General features: G+C 41.8%; 1 protein-coding gene across 2 annotated transcripts in view; it reads left to right on the forward strand.

Moving 5' to 3' along the window:
• Positions 1 to 580: 580 nt before the first annotated feature.
• CRBN (cereblon) overlaps positions 581 to 23,119 on the forward strand; it is a 117,933-nt gene continuing 95,394 nt past the window's right edge. Inside the window, exons 1-4 of one of the 2 annotated variants that reach the window (XM_069206357.1) lie at positions 581 to 809; positions 9,073 to 9,185; positions 10,873 to 11,075; positions 16,875 to 17,024. In XM_069206357.1, coding sequence (XP_069062458.1) covers positions 701 to 809; positions 9,073 to 9,185; positions 10,873 to 11,075; positions 16,875 to 17,024 — 575 coding nt within the window. In that variant the 5' untranslated portion in view covers positions 581 to 700. The remainder of the gene's footprint in view (positions 810 to 9,072; positions 9,186 to 10,872; positions 11,076 to 16,874; positions 17,025 to 23,119) is intronic. The other variant, XM_069206358.1, reaches the window with a different exon arrangement.

The following is a 23,119-nucleotide window of genomic DNA, read 5'->3' on the forward strand; positions in this document are numbered from 1 at the left end:
TAATGTGCCACTTGGTCAGTATTTTATCAATATGTTGTTAATTCAGGATCAGTGAAAAACTTAAAAATCAACTAAACCGGGTATAATTTCACATTCAGAATGTAAACCTAGAAGAATAAATACAATGATTCACTCCTTAAGTATTCCAGAACTTCATTAAGCTATTTCTAAATTACACGGAGAGACACAATACCCATATTACAAAAAAAAATACTTCAGTCAAATGAGCCAAATAAAGGCCTTTTCACGGTCTCAAAACTCAAATGATAGATATACTTCTCCGACAAAGGTGGCTAATCCTTTACCACATCTGCCCATCTTACTTGTGTCATAAATAACCCAGTATCGCATAGGTCCATTTGGTTTGCCTCGTAGCATAGCATAGTAAACCTCACGGCATTTGTGACAGTTTCAGCATCTGGCACCGTGTTGTATATCACATTCAGCCAGCTCTGACTTTTGAGACAACAGTACATTGCGTTGCAGACTTTTCGCTTTCAATTTTAATGGTACGTGTATAGGCCTAGATATCCCGGCATGCAAAGCGTGCAAGATCGGGAAAACTATATTTAAGCTTAATAGGAGGCAGGTTGCTTCCGCTCTGGCCTCTTTCCTCTCCGTGGTGTGAGACGACGCTCTATCCTCCGCTCCGTCTCCACTGCCCCGGGCTGTTCCCGTCATGTTGCAGTTGTAAACAGAAATGGCAGATGAAGACAGAGGAGACGAGGATCAGAGAGACGTTGACAGCCGAGAGCAGAACAGGAGCCCTGGACCTGCCCTCATGGGGAACCACCTGCAGCTCATCCCGGGTACAGTATTGGGTCGAGTGTACTTATACTGATTGCTTGGTACAGTGGGGGCTGTGACATAGCGCCTTTAGTTGTTTATGGGGCGTACCTGTAGCGCAGCGCTGGTATGAGGGCGGGACCGACTGCAGTCCAGCCTGGTGTTACGCGCCCTGCTGCTGGGTGGTATTCCCTGTTCACTCAGGGCACACAGAAATGGCAGCGGTCAACATTTTGAACTGGTGCCACACTGAAACTGGGATTGATGAGAGCCTGATGAGTGCGCATTCAAAACCGTTTTGAAGAGGTTGTCACGACACTCATGTCTTTTCTGTTCATGTTCTGTGAGCAAAGCTTGTATACCTCAGCCCTGCTTTATCTGTTCTGCCCGATTTGTGTCTCTCATGTCATGAGAAAAGCTGTGCTGATGGCACCATTGCTGCACTTGTCCTCTGAAGGAGAGAAGCTTACACTGTTTCTGGCCAGGAGGTAGCTGTTCTATAATGAAGGGTGTTTTCACTGCTGTTGCCCCATCTTATAAAAAAATAGAGAATATATTGAATACTCTTGACTCGGTCAGTCAGAAGCTTTTATTGGTCCCTGAACAAAGCTAACTGTGGGGCCCTGACCGAGCGACCATGGTTTCAACAGAAGTTGAAGTGCATTAAAAAAGTATGGGAACTGTGATGCTGCATGTGGAAGGGGAATGGGGAGGGGGAGTCAGTGACTGTGGGGGTGAGGTCAAAGGTGTGGCTATAAAAAAAAATATTCTATTTTTTTTTTGGTATCTCACTGTCAGGTAGCTGCATATAAAATATTGCACAGCTTACATGAAAGATACATTACAAAAGTTGTTACTCAGTGGGAAATGCGTTATAGTCCGTGCCACTGGAATTTTGCAATAGTGCAGCCATGGCGTTTTTTTGCATAATTATGGCTTTGTTGCATTTGCTACTTAATCCATCATCTGCTGCATAATCTGTAGTTTTTAACAAAAAAAATTAGTTTCTAGCTCAAACGGTTAAAAAGTTCCAAAAAACCGCACAGTGACACATGCTGCTGCACAGTGGAAGACCCTTTGCAAAAAGTGACCGGCCATCTTTCTTTTGTTTATTTCTGCATTTGGATAAAGTGATTAACAAGTGTAAAAATGAGAAAATAATGAAGTAATGCGCATACAAAATGTGAAGCATTATGCAGCATAATTAGCTTTTTCTTGCCAGATAATGTACTCAACCCTGTCGCGTGATTTGGACTGCCCCTGCTGCATAATTCCAGTGGCATGGACTATAGTACATTATAAAATCTCTCATAGTTATTTCAATGCAAAGGCCTGTGTCTAACCAGAAAGCCACAAAATTAAATCTAGGCTTGTGCAGCGGAGTGGAGTGGCTTGTCTATTATTAGTTCTACGAGGTCACAGCATGTGACAGAAAGCACTGTGAATATGTAAGTCATTTTTTTAAAGCTTGCATTAAACACAGTATAAGCTAGACTGCTACAAAATGCGCACAAAGGTTTAAAATAAAATGGTGCTTTCAGAATATACATTTTAGTAATACCCCTACTATAGGTAGTGCAATTTTTTAATTAGTTCTGTCCCTTCAACATCTCCAGGGGTAATAAGCACTAAATAAATACAATTAAGAGCACAAACTTTATAGCTCATTTGTAAACACTTAACACTACCATTAAAAAAAGAATAAATCTTTATCATCACAAAGCTTTGACTAATTCGATCAATCAAAGCCAGTACTGGCTCTCAAGCATCCTTTACATTTGCAGAATAACTCGTGGCCCACATTTGCGTTCCTTTCAGGCACTCAGGCACCCTGTCAGGAAGGCTTCTTTAGAAGCCTGCCTGCCTGCGGTTTCGTAGCACAGGAGACTCACTGAATGACACTTCAACTGAAGCATTTAAACTATCAGAATTAACAGTCCCAGGACGCTTGTCTTTTTACGAAAAGCAGGGGAATTATTATTATTATTATAATTTTTTTTTTTTTTGTAACTCAAAAAAATATGGGCACGTAATGCCCTTCCGATCCTGCCCCCTTCAAACTCTGGGTTTCAATCACATCTTCCCAGCTTGGTCACAGTAGGTTTCAATCACATCTTCCCAGTTGGGTCACAGTGTGGGACCCTGGATAATTACTTTACTTCCTTTTGCCTCCTTTTCAGGGTCCACATTTTAAGAGCACCTTGAAATAATTCACTTCAGGAACTAAACTGTACAAATTCCTCTCTTGTATATGGCTTAATAGACCATAGTGTTGCTCCATCCATAACCGCAATAAATGCGGTGTGTAGAAGGCAAATAACAACAACTTGTCTCTTGGGTCACTAATAAAATTGTCAATCGGACAGAGGCTGATATCCATCCAGAATCTGAATTGTACAATGTCTAATCAGGAAACCTGCTATCAGTCCCAACTTCCAAGGTTAACCAAACAATGTAACCTTTGTTAATAACTTTTCTTCACCGTGCCTCCTTTTTCATGATCATCACATTTGTGAAATAGTTTAGGGTGCACCCTATGCAACAACCTCTCTTGTGAAATTGACTACAATGTTGCACCATGTACTAAAATAAAGCCTTATTTAGGGAAACACAAGGCAACTGTTTTGCCTTTGAGCCATTAAAACATTTGTCACAGCAGAAAGTGCGTGTTTCACTAATTTTAATAAAGGCCCCTCAGAGTGGTAATATAATCTAAGGTGTTAAAGTGGAACTATCCACAATATAACTTTTTCATATCAAGGGTTGTACCTCAGCAGTAAATAAAGTGGCAGTAAGTGATACTTGCAGTAGGGCATGAAGTTCAATCTGAGCTAATTGTAGTTCTCAGCCACCATGGTACTGAATTTCCCAATAGGATAAAACAAAGATTGGGCTGAGGAGAATTATGGGACCAGCTCATCACCACCACTTTCACTGCCCGGTTGTCCTAGGTGGCAGGGCAGTGAATGCTTTGGTGTTGGGCGCATACTTTGAAGTCTCAAGGCCTAAGCACTACTGCTGATAGTGTGGCTTGGCCTGTTTCATAGTGCATGCTGTGATTACAGTGACTCAACGTGTGAAAAACACTACCTTTGCTGACTGCCTTGCCAATAGCACATCATGAGGCTTCTTCAAGTAATCGGGCTTGAGGAAAGTTGCCCCAAGACACCTCGCCTTCTGAGGCCAGCCAGCAAGAGCTAATAAACAGGGACAGTTTCACAATATTTGGCGTGAGGTGCATATATTCTTGGGAAGATTCCTCAGTGCATAGGAGCAACACTCGAACAATGAAAAAAGTTTATTGAAAAGAAAAGCAAGGTCCATTGCTCGGCCCTCCTGTTTTTAGTATGGTGGTAGTGAGACACCAGTAAAAACATGTTTAGATCATCCACATACAGTTTTTCTATAGATCTGACTGTTTGACAAAGGGAGAACCTAACATTTGACATGTGACATAGTCTCATCCAAACTAGAGAACCCATAACCAGAAGATTGTATAGCCAATGAAGAATAGAACTCTTGGATGATTCCCAGTGCTAGGTGTGCAACCCACTGATGAGGCATACAACACTAGGTAGGTGAGTGTACATCATCGTATATGAGTACATGAATATATGGTAATGCCATAAGAGGTTTGGCAGTTCTTCCAGTAGTGTTGTACTTCTTGGGTGTTTGTCTGTTTATGGAAATGATAGAAAAGTATATGGAACAGTATACAGCAACTTCGACCCCCAACTGGACCTTGTCACCATCGCAGCTCAACTTCCCATTAGGGCCCAAGAACGATACCTGACCTCGTGGCTCACTGTCACCACGGTCAAAATTGATGCTACCATAAATATCCACTTGGGGGCCTCATCTGACCCTTGCCCCACGACATCTTCGTCAAAGGACTCCTACAGAACAGCAAACCACTAACACCCATAACATAACGCCTTCCTTGACTCAGCCACATTTCTGAAAACCTGCCACCATCATGCCCCTGCTCAAGAAACCATCCCTTTACCTAGCAACACTTTCAAACTACAGACCCATCTCCCTTCTACCAAACCTTGCAAAGATCTTAAAGAAACTAATTAACTGAAGCCTCACCAACCACCTCAGCAGCCACCAGCTCCTCAATGCCACGCAGTCTGGATTCAGGCCCAACCACAGTACAGAAACAGCACTCATCACTGCTACAGACGACATCCACATGATTCTTAACAGAGGAGGCACAGCAGCCCTCATTCTCCTAGTCCTCTCTGAAGCATTTGGCATGGTCTCACACCCCAGCCTCTTCTGGCACCTGCATGAGATTGGGCCTGCCCCTTGCTGGATCTGCTCCTTCTTAACAGATAGAACGCAAGCTGCCAGCCTGGCACATTACTCCTTGAAAGCCCACAAACTCATCTGCAGTGTCCCTCAAGGTTCATCACTCAGCCCACCCTCTTCAACACACCCTGTTCAGGTGCAAGTGTCAGCTCCTCCCACCATTCTAGCCCAGAAAGACCGATCAGGATATGCAGGGCACACCTCAGCTCCCTTTGTGTGACTGTCTAGAGAAGGTTTCTTCAAACTTGCCCCCCCCCCCCCCCCCCCCCCCACAGTAGGGCCTCAAGTGATCCCATGGAGGGCTCCAGGCTCTGGCCAAAAGAAGCATTATGCAGATAGCAGTGCTTTGTTTTAAGAAGAAAACAAGCATTTTTAAAAAGGTAACAGAACTTAACTGCAATGTTTAAATAAGTCTAGACATGTTTAAACTTTGCCAACTTAAAAGAATAATTGTGAAAAATTATGTGCCCGATGTCCCAAACCCCCCCCCCCCCCACCCCACACACACACACTGAAGGGGGGGGGCAGCATTAAAAAGTTTGAAAACCACTGGTCTACAGTGAATTCACAAACAGTCCAACTGTCATCCTGACCCACCAGATGTGTATTCCACAGACAGGCAGAGGGCACAGAATGGTTAAGCAAGAAAATGCCCACTTTCTAAAAGTGGCATTTTCAAACTTACAATTTAAAAAGCAACTTCCCAAGAGATGTATTTTTAAATTGTGAGTTCAAAAACCCCAAACTCCAGATCTCTATCTGCTTCCAATGGAAAATGACACTTAAAATATATTTCAAGGCAATCCCCATGGGAGAGATGGGACTTGCAATACTGAAAACCAAATTTGAGCAGTATTTCCCTCTCAGGGCATGTAAACCACACCAGTACATGTCCTACCTTTTTAAATACACTGCACGCTGCCCATGGGGCTGCCTTAGGCCTACCTTAGGGGTGACTTGCATGTGGTAAAAGGGATGCTTTGGGCCTTTCAAGTGGGGGCACTTGACAAGTCGAAATGGCAGTTTAAGACTGCCCACACAGACACTGCAGTGGCAGGTCTGAGACATGTTTACAGGGCTACTCATGTGAGTGGCACAGTCAGTGCTGTAGGCCCTCTAGTAGTATTTGATTTACAGGCCAGGGGCACACCAGTTGCACTATATTAGGGACTTACTGGTAAATCAGCTATGCCAACCATGGATAAACCAATCCCCCAAATACCATTTAGATAGAGAGCACTTGCAGTTTAACACTAGTCAGCAGTGGTAAAATGCCCAGAGTCCTAAAGCCAGCAAAAACAAAATTCATCACATGATCAAAGACAGGGGAAACCATGCCAAGAGCTGACCGGTCTAACACTCCCTCTCAGATAAGATCTCCAACACAAGAAACAAGTACATTGCCTCCATGACCAAAGTCACTAACGGGATTAAAGCCAACTGTCTCAGGCTCAGCACTGACAAGACGCAAGTAGTGATCTTTGGCCATGGGTGGCCGGCTGAACTTGGACCCACACCTAGCACCCACTCCAGGAACCTCAGAATATTTGTTGACGGCAAGCTGGGCATGACTGAACTAGTCAATCCCATTAGTGCATCTTGCTTCTACACCCTGCAGATGCTGAGGAAGATTTTCTAATGACTCCCAAGGAACACTAGAAAAACTGTCACACCCTAGTCACCAGCAATTTGGGCTACAGGAACACCCTCTAGGCCAGAATCACCAAGCATCTCACTAGATTAGACCACCCGCAACCTGCCAGCTAGACTCATACTCACCCTCCCACACAGAACGCATATGACACCACACCACTGGGAGCTCCACTGGCTCCCAGTATACAAACACGCTTATTTCAAACTCCTCACACACACTTTGAAGGCACTACACAACTTGGCCCCCCTACCTGAACAGTTGCATCTCCTTCGACCAACACAGAGACACACCCTTTCTGCAGGATTCCTACTCACACACATCCCATGCACACACATGACGAGATCAGGAGGACAGACATTCTCTAGCATCACTCCTAAAGCATGGAACCATCCCCGACTCCACATCAGAGCCTCCACCTATCTTTCTGAATTCCGCAAGAAGCTGAAGCCCTGGTTTTTCAGTTAACCAACATACCATAGGCAGGTCTAGGTACATACACCTGCTGAGTGCCAGGATACTCTGGCAGATGATAGTGCGCTCTACAAATTCACACAACAATCCTTTTTGTCCATTGCTTCTTCTTTAGTGTGTTGGCTGCATGTGTTGTACCTATTCTGTATGTGTGAGAGCATTGTGTAATGTTCCATCTGCCACCTGCCTTTAATTTATTATTTGTGTTAGGGAAAGTTGCACTGTAAATGTCAATGTTGTACCTTTCTCATGTTGTGAAGCGTGATATAAAACCTTCAACTGCACATAAAAAAACAATGTACATTGCCAATGTCTTCTTTTTTTTTTTTTTAAATGAATCTTGTGAGTGAAAGAGGTAACACAGAATATGTGAGTAGGGTTTAGTTTAGTTTTTTTCATGTGAAACAAGCAGTTTTTTTAAAACTGAGTAGCAAACTTTGGAAAAGAGTAGTATGAAATCCTAAAATAACCAGGGAAGTAGCCTTACTGCTGAGTTAGGGTAGTCTCTCACTTTTAGCGACGTTTTTCTTTGAACTTCCGGAAACACTTGGCCTTAGGGTGAGATTGTAGTGCACAAAAAGAAGAGCTATGCTTGAGCTTCCTGTAGTTACACCCAAACTCCTTCTTAGCACAAACGTTTTGTTCCAGGAATAAGCAATTGGAGCACCCAGGTGAGGCAGCTAATCTAATATAACTGAACAGTAGATGGTAAGACCTTTTATCTAGTTTGGCAAAGTTTCTTCAGGCTTGGACATACGTTGCTTATGGAACACCCTTGAAAGTCTTTTTGATTTCCCCAATATCTTTATAAATGATTAAGTGAAACATCTTCACAAAAGCACCCTTACATATCTTCTTTGTGGCCTGAGATAAGTGGATTTCAAGCTCATGCCGGGCCGAGAGTACAGAAGCTGAGGTTACTGCAGTTTAACTCTTCTCCTCACTTTTTTTTTTGTTTTCCACTTCCTCCTCCCTGCCTTCTCAAGAATCAAGTGAGCTTCAAGGCAAAGTAGTACCAAGCACGTGCTCTGGATCATTCCAACTGGGACTAGAGCAGTATTAGTTGCACGTTTTAGCTGCAACCCTAAGGGCTCCCAGTTGTGACAACCATGATAGAACCTGTGCCAAATTATACGTTATTTTATTGATGGGCCAGAGAAGATAAATTAACCTTAATTACAGAATTATTTTGCATACTAAGGTCCTGTGAAACTTAATTAACAGTGGAGATTGAAGCTACATTAGAAGTGACCTGCAGCAAGGATGCCAAGCTCATTTTCGAAGGCACAGTGGGGCCTCCAGAGGGATTAGGCAAATTGATTGCGGGTGTGGTGGGATCCTTTGAGGTGCAGCTAGGTGGGATCCTTGGAGGGGCAGCTAGCAGTGGCTACATTATTTTGTGGCATATATGAGGAGTCACTGGGAATCGCAACAGGCTGTTGTAGCTTTTTGTCTTGCTGCTTCTTTTTTTGGCCCGTTTTTGGACTGACTGATACGCGGCCTTATGAGCCGTGTCAGGTGGCCTAAGACATTTCTCTCCCAGCTTTGACTGGCTCAGAGGGAGGGATAAAAGTAACAAGCTCCGGGACAGGAGGACCGAGAGGCGGCCTCAACAAGGCCAGCAACTCATCAATTCTACCCAACCTCCCCACTACATGGGTAATATCAATATCATTTCCTTTTGCCCTTTACTTTTCACTTGTTTAGGCACCATTGGGAAATATCACCAGTGACATGCTTCCACTTAAGCCACAGTTGGATCAGAGGCAGATGTCTCTAGATGCAGCTGGTGCATCTCTTGCCGAGTTTATTATCTACTGCCTGAAAACCTGTTTTTCTGTCGTTAGCAGAGAGTGATGAAGATGAGGAGAATGAGATGGAAGTGGAAGATCATGATAACAAGGATGCCGAAAAGCCCAACATTATCAACTTTGACACAAGTCTGCCAACGTCACACACGGTACGTGTTTTCCAGGTTTCTATACAACCGGTTTTATTTTTGCATCATATGTTTTACACTGTTTAGTGGTTTTTTTTTTGCCACCTGAAAGAGATCTGGATATTGGTCCAGTACAGTTATAGAAGTTGATGCTGCAATTAAGTATGTCTTTATCAGTTTCTGTACTGTAAAGACAGTAGATGCTGCTGCATCAGACTAAAGGTCACTTAGAGTTGAAAGGGACATGAGCGCTGTATGAAGAAATTGTGCACATTAAAATTTGAACAGCTATTTATTCCGGATAGATTATACTGCCTTGGACATGCCCCACAAAGTATTGCATTATTCCTCATCATCAGGTGGCTTATTGAGGTAAGCATTCTCCCCATGTTAACTGTCATTCGTAGGTAACAGATGAAATCACTTCAGACCTGAATCAACCCATTATCTTTCTGAGTTAGATTACGTGCACCCTTAAATTGAGCCATTGTAATATCTGTTATTTATAGATGTGTAAAATGGCAAACACCTTTGTAGCTAGTACTATTTACAAACAGATTAGGGTTATTGATGATTAATGTATAGGTATCACATTACTGAGAACAACGATAAGCACTTGCATCATTTTGCATTTTGGTTGCTCTTATTTCTTTCCTTATATCATTTTGTAACTATATGTAGAATAGGGAGAGTAGTATGGATCCTGGGTCCTATTAAGGGCCTTTGACCCCCTGTGGGCTTCATTTATGGCTGAAACATGTTGACACTATCTGATGTAGGAATGATCATGATTCCTAACCTTAAAAATTGCTTTTAACCTTATCAGTGGCCCCTAAAATGGACTGGATTTGCAATTAGATAATTATAACACATTCTATGTAAAATGGAACCCTGTTATCAAGCACTCCACCAATGGTGGGTGAGGGTTCCATGTCCTAACTTGGACAGCATAGCAACAATTCCCTTAGGGTCACAATGCTCTGTATATCAGACCCTCTGGAGTAAACTGTTTCTTTCACAACATTGAAGCATAAACTTGAATTGGTCTTGACAATGAAAGAAAGCTAATAAAGGACCAAGAAGCATACTTTAAAGAAATGTTAACTATGACTTAAATACATGAGCATTTACCTTGGTAAGTATATATTTAGGTATAGTTCCTTCTCTTCTGTTATTTGTTAGATTTTTAGCTTGGAAACCCTACTAACGAGCCTTCTCCTTGAACAATGAAGCAATCCTTCTACCCTGTTTTCAGGTATTAAAACATTTACAAAGACCATACATTTCTTTCCTACTAAAGAGGAAACCTAAAAAACATTTGTCTTTCTCCCTTGTAACCATTACGTCAGGACTCTAGCTTTTTTTTAAAATTCTCAATATTAGTAGGACCTTAGAGGGCTGTCCAGTCAGAATCTTGGTCTCTTTAATTTCGTGACAAACGGCTAAATTGTAACTTGCAACACAGTGCTATAGGCTAGTCCCCTTGATGACTTGCTTTATTGTCTTCCAGCTTTGTCCTCTGCCTGTGCAGCAGTAGGACAGTATCACCATTCTGTTTGCTGGCCTGTAAAGCCTTGCGTTTGTATAGTACCCCAATGCTGTCACCCTCAATTATTTTCAGTATTGTAGCTCGCAGCACTGATTCCTGTATGCCCTCATCAGCTGTTTAGTAACTCAGTTTTTTAAAGTGTGAATATTTTTTCCTCAGTATTTAGGATCTGACATGGAAGAGTTCCATGGCAGGACAGTGCATGATGAAGACAGCTGCCAAACTATTCCGGTGCTACCTCACATCATGGTGATGCTCATTCCTGGGCAGACATTGCCACTCCAACTTTTTCGCCCACAGGAGGTCAGCATGGTTCGCAATCTGATACAGAGAGATCGGACATTTGCGGTACTTGCATACAGGTAATCATTTGTGGGTGTACTGCAGTGCTTCTGTAAGGAGAGCAACGTGGCATGACAGAATGCTACCTGGTGTATGCACACTTATGGGGTACAGACTTGAGAAGATGTTGCTGTTAGATTTGGGCTAATATGAAGAGGATAAATACTGAAAACGACTCTTAAGAGTTTGGTTGTATGTTAAGACAATCAATGGGTGATGTGCCTATCTTTCAGACTTGCATATTTATAGAAATATTTTCTCATACGTGTGCTTCTTTTATTCATGCGCATGCATGCAAACTCTCCCAGGTTGTTGCTTGACCTAAGTATAGCTTTAGGTTCGGCAAAAGATGTGTACTTTCACAGAAAGAGTGCTTCCATTGTACTCCTGTTTGCTGTGATGCTGTGTCCGCTTCACAGTTTCTTTGTCCATTTGTCTACTTTCTTGGCTACGTCTTCCAAGGTCCACATAATAGGGCTTGTTTCCCAGTATTAAAGAAATGTCTGTGGTCTTTATAACTTGTTGTGAGTCTACGTGTCCACGTCGTGTATTACAGTTAATCACTAAATAGCATATGGATGCTTTACATTTCAGCAACAAATGCAACAACTCTTTGCAAGGAACAGTAGATTTTAGTAACACATGTAGCAATGCTTAACAGAGAACAGTAAGGGCCTGATGCATCAAACAGTTGTAGCCATTCTGTGTCAATGGGAAAATGTGTTGGTACATACAGACCCAAGAGTGCATAGATGCTATTGAAACAAGAAAGCTAGTTGGCTTGGTTTAGGCTGAAGAGATGAGTTTTCAGATGCCAGCAGAAAGAAAGCACGTAGGGTCTTTAGGTCCATTGGCAGTGATATCCAGTTTGATGTGGAAGCCCTGGAAAAGATATGGTGCTCTGCGTGGGTCATTTTGAATCTTTTCATTTTAAGGGGAATTATGTTCTTGTTTTTAAAACCTATTTGATGAGAAGTCGTTAACTTTCAGTTCACTCAATTCCAGATCAAAATTGTTTTTAAGTTTTAAAGATATACATATAACCCCAATCTTAGAGCTGCCTTTCAGTAAATTGTCAGTCATCCAGGTAGGCTTTTGAGAATCTAATTGATCAGGTTGAGATCCCTTGAGATGAAAAGGGTGATTTGATTCTGGGTATTTCTGGTTTTAGGTGTTTGTCTTTCTGATGAAGGCTTGTTAAGTGTGTTGTTGTTTCTAATGGAAAAAGCCATTTCAGTAAAGTATGTGAGGAATTTGTTACGTCTGTTAGTTGAAAGACTGGGGAACTACTTTGCACAATGGGTTCGGATGTATTGGAATAGAAATCCAGCCAATTTGGGTGATGAAACCAGTTTCCTTGAAAATAAATGGCTTTGACTGTTGTGATGTCTAGTTTGTCATTTTCCTTTGTAGATTTTATTTTTGTGCAAATATTTGGAGGATCTCCAGGCATTTTCTGGATTCTCAATCCTCTTCTTTTTATCGAGGGCCTCCATAAAAATCATTATTGACTAGGTTCCCTCGCTGTAATGTTAGCATAAGAGGTGCCATGGTGTTAACTGCTGAGGCAATTATTTTGTTGTTGGACTTAAGAATGCACTTGACACATTAGCTGTGTGCAAGCCAGTTATGAGGCCCCTAGTAGGTATAAGACCTACTTCCTAACGATTCTTGTCTGACCTCTAGCTATACTGTCTCCTTTATCCATGAAGCCTAGCCCTGCCTGTGATTGTACATGTGAATCATCTGCTCTGTAGTCAGTGCTTTGCAGTAGGAAAGATTTTACTTCTTAGGGCATGATATAGATCTTTGTGGATGAGTTACTCCGTCACAATGCTGATGGATATCCCATCAGCCAAAATATGAATCCCAATGTAATTTATATTTGAGCGTCTGGGATATCTTTCACCGTTGTGATGGAGTAACTCATCCATCAAGATCTTAATCAGGCCCTTAATCACTTGTAGTTTAAACATGGAGGCTGTAAATAGGATGGGGCATCTTTCCAGCACATCTTTAGAGTAGCTGAGGCTGAAGGCATTAGGCCTATGATAGTTTTGGTTTCGCAACTGGTGCTTGCCATGCGCATAGTCGGTAAGTGTCAATGTTGACTATTGTAGATCTTTCTCATAAGAGGGCCTTCCAAAAAGAATGATTCTAGATGAATTTGGGATTGAGTAAAAAGAATGGTACCCATCAGAATCAAGCAACGCCAGTAGATCCGGCTTCAATGTGGTAATGCATGCAGAAATGGATATGCAGATATTTTGTTTACACAGCTGTACCTCATTAAAAGCCAGGCCTATTGGCTTTACCCGTGCTTTTTTATATGCAAGACTTAGGCCCTCATTTTGAGTTTGGTGGACGGCGGAGGCCGCCTGCCAAACTATTTAGAACGGAAAACCGCCACTCCGGTTTTCCACTCACTGGCCCTATTATGAGTTTCCCGCTGGGTCAGGGGGAAACAGGACACAACATTGATGCTGGCTTGTAATTGAGCCTGCAGCTATGTTGTGGTGCGTCGGGTTTAACAGCACCCATCTCACTTTTCACTGCCTGTAATTCAGACAGTGAAAAGCGCGATGGTGCTGTCATGGGGGTCCCTGCACTGCCCATGCCATTTGCATGGGCAGTGCAGGGACCCCCATGGGGCCCAGGCACCCCGTCTCTGCCAGCCTTTGCGGAGAGGGGTTCGTAATCCCCAGGGCAGCACTGCTTGATGAAGACCGCCGGCACTGACAGCCGCTCCTCCACGGTCATAATGTGGAGGCTGGACTGCTGCTTTGGCGGGGGTCCGACCACCACCACGAGTCTGGCGGTCCCAGGACTGCCAGACTCTTAATAAGGGCCTTAGTGTACCCCTCTGACTGTCAGGCATACACATGCATGTGGATAGTACACTGACAAGGCTAATCTGTTGGACCCTCTGGAAAATCTTACAGCGGGCGGATTCCCTTCATTCCATTCACAATTTAAATATGATTAAGTGGAGTGTGGCACATTCATTGGAGGCTGCTGGTTGCCAGAATTTTTTACATTAACCCAGTAGTCTTCAGTTGCTTGCGGGAAAAAAAGGCACTTGATCTTTTCAGACCATCAGTGTCCTCTGTTGTCAATGTCTTTATCCTTGTCACTTCACGTCTCTTGAATTGGCTGCTGCATGCCTCTACTGAAGTACGGATGTATCTCCACAGATTACTGAAATGCGTTGTAGGTAGACAGGCACACTCATTGAGGCTTATATGGTAGAGGAGTTGATTATGTACTCTGTCTGACTGTCTCAAATTCATTCTTCCCTACTTGTCAGTGTTCTTCATGCAACAGAGTGTCTGCTAACCGTTGCTTCACACCCCCAGAACAACCCCACAGGTAATTTGGATTAGATCTCAAACTATAAGGCCTTGGATAGGAACTACGAGCACCTCTAATAATACTTTACACATGGCCTGTGCCTCAGGAATAAGGGAAGCACCAGGCCTCTAATGTACCTTTAATCCTGGAATTTGTTTTTTTTTTTTGGGGGGGGGGGAGGATCGTTGGGACTTTAAGCATGGCCCTTGCTTCTTTGAGTCCCCAGCACAAGCATTGCGAGGCACGTTGTTTAGTGTTAATGCACAACCCATTGTTCTCTAACTACTTGAATGCACCATGAGCTTATGCCATCATTGTTTATCTTGTTAATAGAGATTTCGATCAACCATAATCGAACTAGTCCGAGCTTAAGTAAGAAATAATGCATAGAATTTCCCAGTTTGTTGTGACCACCACTTCCTTTATAATACCTCCCAAACCCCTAATTTCAGTTTCTTTGCATTTGACTGTGATTGTCTTATGGCTCCGGTGCTGATCATAACTTTAAAAAGGCAATTTTAGCAGCCAAACTATATATAATAAGAGTGTGTTGGTGAATAAAAGGACTCTGGAAAACCAGCTGTAGAAGAGGTTTTCTTTTAGTCCAAATCCTGCGATTTGGCCTTACCAACACTTTTATTTATTGATAGCACCTTATTGGATAAAGTGAAATTGTGGTATGAACATGGCTGTAATCGAGGATGAATTTGAGGGATGTCAATTCAAACCAGTTCTTACATTAGGTATGCATTATTTTTTGCCGTTGTGTATGCAGAGATAAGGTAATAGCTAGGAAAACATGGAAAGAGATGTTGAGCAGTTTTTGAAGCGGTTGTGAGTTTCTGCAACCTAATTAACTCATAAAACGTTAAATGAGGTAATAAACGACAAAGGAAATGGTGCCCTTCTAGGCTGGAGCTCTGAAATGATTGTGAGTTATAATTCAGCTAATTGAACTAGAATATTGGACGGCTAATATAAGTGGTTTATTGTAGCTTCAGTGACTCAAGCGTTTGTTCTTAGCATACATGCGTATGCTAAAATGCACAAAACAAAAATAATTCGACCAGAATTGCTGGACTTTTTATAAGATCGGAGGTCTAGGACACATGCTCTTTGAATATTCTGTTATTAAGGATTTTTGAGAGAAAGTTTGAATTTGTATATCAAATAGTCTTCTTGTGTATAGCCAACCGATTGCAAAATCTTCCTTTTAAATCCCAAGGTACCATGCATGCAATGACAGTGAAAAAACATTTGCATTAAAATCAACCACCATAATTGGTGAGCATGATTGTGCTTCATAACGAAAGGCTTTGCATATCATAAAGCTAGGTTTACACAGAGGCATGAGTGAGGTCATCAAGTCTGATGGCCTACTTATATCTTTTTTTGAGAAAGCATGTGGAAATTGACCTCTACATTGGGAATACTGTTTATTTTTTGTCTAAAGTTTTCTTTAATTTTCTCCGTTTCCTCTCACTGTCGTTTCGCTAAGTTCTTCACTATGAAATATTTATAACTCTGAATATTGGATAGTTTCTGAATAGCTTTTCTAATTGTCTTACACATCATTTTAATAAATGATTACAACATAAAAAGAAAGTGCCCGTGGAGGCTGCACTTTGCAGTTTGAGCAGTTTCTAAAGGAAAACCCAGTGAACTCGGTCCTTCAGGAGTTGGGGGTGACCGCTTTCATGGACACCTACTTATCATGGTTAGTGAGTTTATTGCTTGCTTGCCTGCGCTATTACTTGTGCTAAGGTTGGTGAGATTCATGTTCAGCCACTTGTTAACATTTCTCTTTCTGACCAATTTATTTCACTCTGACATTGTCAAATCTTTCTGCAAAAGCTTGTTTCATGTACTCGGGTTCGTACCTCGTTTCCTTCCCCTAAAATAAACCCCCTCTATCAATTTACGCAAAAGCTTTATGAAAGTGAGGTCCATTACGTAGTGTTTTGTCACCAGAAAAGTATCCATATTACTCCTTGTCCCAGGGACCGACCAACAGAGCTATGGGTACAGTAGCTGTATCTTAAGAAGTGTTCCCTTTGCTGGAACCCATAAGGGGGGCTGCCCTAATGAGATGGGGTTTCAAGTTCTATTCCCGCACCTCCATGTTCAGGGACCTCCGGCTGGATAGTCAGATGAGTTTGTCTGACCTCAGCCACACATTTCTCAGTGCTCTGCTCGGTTTGGTTGCTCAGTGTTTGGTACTTTATTTAGAGCAGATGACACGTGAATCTATGATGCAGTTCGTACCAGACAAGTAAAGATTATGTTGTAATTGTAGTTGCTCCCACGCAATACTTTTAAAATAAGTGTGTGATGCTCTACCCTGCTTTTCCTTTTCCCGTTTTAGTAATAGGGTAACATTTCGTTGCTGCTTCCCAAAACACTAAGATAGTGCTCTGTTGCAGCTGTTTCGACATATGCTGAAATTATTTTCCTCTATCTCTCATTAGCAATGGGCGTGAAATAGATGCACGGTTTGGGACAACAGCAGAAATATACGCCTACAGAGAAGAACAAGAGTTTGGCATCGAAACTGTCAAGGTTAAAGCTGTTGGGAGACAGCGATTCAAAGTGATGGAAATAAGAACACAGACCGATGGGTAAGTGGCTCTCTAAGACGTGGACGAAAGTGTGAGAAATTATAGAGGATGTTATTCACATATGCATCTTTGACCCGTACAAGATTGCTTGTGCTAGTGCTGAGTTTATGGAGGCGTGCAGGACTCTTTTGTATCCTTCTAGGTATCAGGTGGGGCAATTGTTATTTTAAATAGATTCGCTGCCAGCTAGTGTTTTTTATTTTAGACTTTGAGGTTATTGAAATGTGACATTAATTCTAATAATTTTTGGAATGATCTTTAATGAAAGAAACCCTTTTGAAACCCTCTGTAAGAATCTGTAACACAGCACTTCCCTTGAAAATGTTTTTTTTAACATGCTGCATATCACTGCATGTCAAGAGGATTCCTGAAACTTTTATGCAACAAATTGTGATAAGCGCGTGGACTTTGATTTATTATTTATTGGGGATTTCTCAGTTGGAGCCACTTCAGAGACTCACCTGCGTTAAGCGTAAAAGACATTTCAAAAGAAATTTACATTATAATTTAGCTACTTTCTCATGTATCTATAATCCATTTCAGTTCGATTGTTTACTGGCTGCACATGCTTCATTCATTGGAGATCGAAAAGTTCCCATCCTGGCCCACTAGAGCACAAAATATTCGCACCATGGAGCATGGTTGCTACACAGATGTTCTTTGCATGTATTTGAAAAGCTGTGCCGTCGTTCCTTTTTCTTTTATATTTTTACATTTTCATTAAAGAAAATTTAGGGCAGTGGTAAGTACGTGATTCAAGTTTAGATTCTAAGATTTAAGATATAAAACTGGATTCCATGCTGGTCAAGCCACAAACGCCCTATGGATACCAGGACAAGACACCATCAGAACTGCCATTGAATCAAACGGAGTCACAGCACTAGTGTTACCAGGCCTCTACTCTTCCTTAATAATGTTTATCCACCTACTTTACTGAGGTTGTATTTTATTTAATTGTCCATAAGTAAATCGTCCTGCAAGTGCTTCTCCTGCATTATGTTATCCTCATGTACACTTAATCTAATTTACCATTACATTGCCTACCACGATAGTCTTATTTAGCAGTATTTTTCTTAGAATTTACATACATTTCATTAAAAAATCTCACAACAAAGTAAAAATTAAGATGTCTGTAACCTAGAATTGCAGGTTATTGTTGACCAGAAACAGTAATCCCTAATTTTGTTTATATTTGTGTGAGGAAATTGCATGCATTATGTGGTGTGGTTGTGTGACCTCACCGTGTAATATACTTACCAACCCCTTTTAGGACCTGTAGGGTTCATCTGTCAGACACTCAGCTCATTCCAGGGTAGCTGCGGCAAGGCCACACAGAGGAATTAGTGTAAAGCATTTCAACAGCACTAAAACAATTGAAGAAAAATCGACATGGCACTCAAGAAATTCTACAAAAAATAGACTGTATTTTTATATAAATTTAGACGCCAAAACAGAAGATGCATCAGAAGGTTCCAGAGATATAGATTTTACAAAAAATAATAAATCAAAATAATTCACTTAACCACAAACAAGCTTTGGCAAATTCAATAATTGACATTTAAAAAATGTTTTCAGTAAAAAAGTGGGCTAGGTGTAATGTGATTGCTTTGAATCATCTTAGGTGAGCATCTCTAGTCAGTAGCCAGTCAAGGGGACCAACCAGATCCTCAGGAACGGTTACCTCAACAGGTGAAGCAATCCTCAGTCGGTTCTCTGCACTTTTACTCAATGCAGGCCTTTCCAGTGGAAGTGGTCCTAATGCAAGGGATGAAGGATGCTAAAGATGCTGTCAATGCGCTGCTGTTGACGGGGGTCTGCCTGTGGGGATTCCTTAGTCCACAAAGATAGTGATGGGGTCCTCATTGCAGGGTTGACATCCCATAAAGTCCTCTTTGGTCTGACCTAGGTACAGTCACCAATGGAATACCAGTCGCCCTGTGTCGATAACTCTCCCTCTTAGGGTGCCAGCAGTTCTCTGACAGCACTCCCGGGCTCAGCAAACTCAGGTGTGTTGGGACCTGGTGCTGCACGGCAGAGGTGGTAACGACTTGAAGATGTTGGGCTACCAACTTGCACCAACAGGCTTCTTCAGCTGTTGTGTCCCTGTTCTGCGAGCAAGAGGCCAGACAGCTGGCCTTGGAGACTTGGCTTTGCTGAGATCTGGAGACGTCTTCTCCTTGAGCAAGACACGGCAAGCACAGTCCCTTCCGTATCTAGCCAGCAGGTGCAGTCCGTGCCGGTGCAGCCTCTCTTTACTGGTCCCTTGCTTCAGCAGGGCAGTCTTCTTCAGTCAGTAGAGATCTGAGGTCTAAGTGCCAGGGGTGTCTTCTTTTTGCTTGGAAAATGCCCCTGGGGCAGGATGCAGTTGGTAACCTATGCTCTACCAGGTTCCCTCCCACCTGGTGACCACTTCCTGTGGTGTGTGGCATTGGTCTATTCCAGGATGCACCATTCTACCCACTCCCATGATGACGAGACCCTTCTCAGACCTCACTAGCCCATCTCTGGTGTTTGGCTATCTCAGGGCTACGCGCCCCTGGGGAAACTGTTTTCTCAACCAGTTTCCCCTCTCTGCTCCACGTGCAAGCCTGTCTGCCTAAATAATAGGGCAGCCCTCATCCGTAGAATTACACATCTGCCCTTCAATGGTGGCTTCTCCTTTTAATTCCTGCCTTTTGGGGGTAACACAAAACTGGGCTCCTGCAGGAGGGAGGAACCACCTCTCTCCCATGCAGTACCCTATTATATCATTTCCTGGAAGTAGTTGGCACGTCTCCCTAGTAGGCCAGAAAGCTGTCTGCCGGACAAGCCCTGTGTACATCAATTAACAGGCACTGGAAAACTTGGGCAACTAAAGTGGCAAACTCATAAAGGTGTACTTTGCCCTCCAGTGACATGAAATTCGATTTAACCTTTACATCTGATATAACGCACTGATTCTTTTGATACCAAACCGTACCAACCTTAGTAGTCCCATTCAGAAGTTAGCGGGCTGGGGTGCCAGGCTGTAACTCTGTTCTTGCCACATGTGGCTACTATCCTTTCCATAGTTAAAACAACAATTGAGGTTTTTACTGCTGGAGCAGGTAAAAGTATAGGTTCCACGTTTTAACATGAGACACCCTGCCTTAGGCCTGCCATAGGGTTGACTGGCTTACTTTAAAAAGGAGGGTTTGCGCTTTGCCATTACTTTACATGGCAACGTCGATTTAGCAGTTTTAAACCGCCCTTCCAGTCTGCAGTGGCAGACTGGGAGCCATGTTTGACCTTGTCGTACTAGTGGGGTCACAACTAGTGCTGCAGTCCATGTGAGACTCCTCCACCTACAGGCCCTAGGTAACCCTGGTACCATATACTAAAGATGTACAGGTAAGTCCGCTTATGCCAGTTGGGGGGAAGCCAGTTAACCAAAAACCATTTAAGGGTCAAAGCACTTTCCTGTTTAGCAAGGCTCGGGGCATTTCGGACCCATAACACCAGTACCTAGTAGTCAAAATGGGGACAAAAAGTGGGAGGTAAAGCTGCAAAAAGCCTCTTTCCTTACAGTCTGATACACTTTACAACTGGACAAAAAAATGGAAAGATAAATACCTTGGAAAAAAATACAAAAATGTTTGTGTGACAATGTCGAAGCTCAGACGCACATTCTCTGCAACATTTCTGAAGACCACGATCACAGTACTATTAATAGACCAAAAACATTTCAATGCACATAACGAACAAAACAAATAACTTTAAACTTTTTATACCAAATTAAATTTTTTATGAACTTTTACTCTTTTATGTTTCAGAACACAGGCATCAAATTACCACCTAAGAAAACCACACCAGAATATAAAGTTAAACCAACAAAAGATTGTAGCTGAAATTAAAAATAAAATGCATTTGTTTGGGAAAAAAAACTTCAAGAATCAGTTTAAAAATCGAAACTCTTCCTTTTTTATATAAGCATTTTTTTTATGAGGGCCAAAATAGTGTTTGCTTATTTTTAAATATTCCTTATTATCATTATTTCTACATGTCGAGGGTTCTTTCTCGTGACCTACAAGGGGTGCACGTATTCCAAAGACAACACTAAAAAAGATAGAACACAGTGGAAATGTGTCTTATTTCTCCGAGAGCTTTCTAGTGGTGAAACAGCACTTAGGGAAAACAGAGAAAACTAGTGAAACAAAGCCGTGCAGTTTCTCCTGTGGATTTCAGAGTCTGTAACATTATTGAAGGATTTTATAATAAGGCCAGTGCTGGTTGTAAAACAGCAACTGAAATATTAAAAGCCTAAATGTACCTCAGTGTACAGTGGGAAAGTGTCTGATGTCAAGAATTTAAAGTGTCTCAGTTATTATCATATCTCTGTAGATTAACTGTGATCGTTATCGAGCAAGAAACAATCCAACATTAAAAACAGAAATTCATCACTCAATCCAGTAAATCAGGATGGATACAAAAATCAGCGTATATATTGGTGTGGGATTCCAAATGTATTTATTTTTTAAATCTCAGTTCACAGGACCATCTAAAAAATTGTAAGAAACATAAAGTTTGATACCTGCATGCTCAACCCTGTCTATTCTCTCACCCTTTTTTTTTTTTTTTTTTTTTTGCAGAACCTTATACGTAGTTCCCTGTGCAAGATTGGAGCATGTCTCTGAGCCTTGAGCACATCACCCAACACCATAAAGAGAGGTCAAATTATAGCTCATACCCTCTGAACCATTCATTTCAAATGGGTGCCCAGGAATACTGATGTGAAAGAAATCGCTTTGCAGCCTTGAAGTGTTAGATTAATTCTACAGAACACATTTGTTTTTAGCTACTGAGGCCTGTAATAGAGCAAGACCTGAGGCTTGACAGCAAATTCAAAGCACTAGAAGAGGATCATCAGCTCGCCACGTCACTTCCTCTTGCAGCTCCAAAGATCTCAGAAGGGAACTTTTTATCTTTTTTTTCATGTGCAAAGCGGTAAAGAAATAGACCATTTATTGGCTATCTAAGGAAACAAGAACAAAGGTTAAGCTTTTGTCCCATACAGAAACTAGCAGATGTGCCCAAGATTTCAGTACGCTAGATGAAGAAAGGAAAAGCCTAGAGGTAGCTATATTTGAAAGGTACCTGAGGTCATCCAAACCTTCATGGCTGAATAAGTATTCCATCATTCAGCATTTTAGTAAATGGTAGACTTTGAGAATGTAACTTTTACCTACCAGGCCCCTGAAGTGCTGTAATATGGTAAACTAAGCTGTTCACGTGAATGTATGCAAATCTTGGCAGAAGCAAGAGATCCAGAACTAAAGCATTATGTTCAATTAAGAGAATTATTGCCCCTCTTTTCTTGGCTAAAAAGGGTATTCTGATAAATTAACTAGATACGCGTTGCTCTGGTGTACTTTGAAAAGGCACTTATTTACTGCCACCCACCGAAAAATCCTTTTTTTTTAAATAAAAAATCTCAGTCATGAAATAATTTGAGCTGGGTTGCATATAGTGCTTCCACCACTAAAGGACCTATACCCAACTTGAAAAGCCACTGTCATTCTGTTGAGTTTAATTACATCTTCAATTCCAATCTACACGTACATTTAAATTGTAATGCTTGTTTTACAAGCTAGTTTTCTTAGTAGTTCTTGCACTGAGCCGTAGAGTGATTGTATCTTTCTTTAGCTGATCAGCTTTATGCTGTATTTCATAGAGCTAAAACAATTTTATGTAATCAGCTGAGTTATCAATAGGGATTTTATCATTCAAAAATTTGAAGCCTTTCCTTTTTTTTATTTGGAAATCAGCCTTTTGTAACTGAACAAGCATTATGTTCTCTTGATGTGAGGGAAGTCTTGAGGTATTACAGTGATATAATTGAGGAAGATTTAATAGTCCATTGTTGATAATTTAGTTTTATACCAAGATGTTTTGAAGACCTCTATATGGTACCCCGTGGCTACTTCTGAAATGTTTTCTGCCACATAAGACATGCAACAATGAAAGTTCAAACCCCTGTTTAGCCCTGGTGAATAGTTGATTGCCTAATGCTGCTTTTGTCAACAGTCTGTCCTTCAACAGTGAATAGGTAGGGCTTGATCTGGGCAGCTTTAGGCTAT

This window comes from Pleurodeles waltl, chromosome 9 (assembly GCF_031143425.1).
Source record: "Pleurodeles waltl isolate 20211129_DDA chromosome 9, aPleWal1.hap1.20221129, whole genome shotgun sequence".
NCBI lineage: Eukaryota > Metazoa > Chordata > Amphibia > Caudata > Salamandridae > Pleurodeles > Pleurodeles waltl.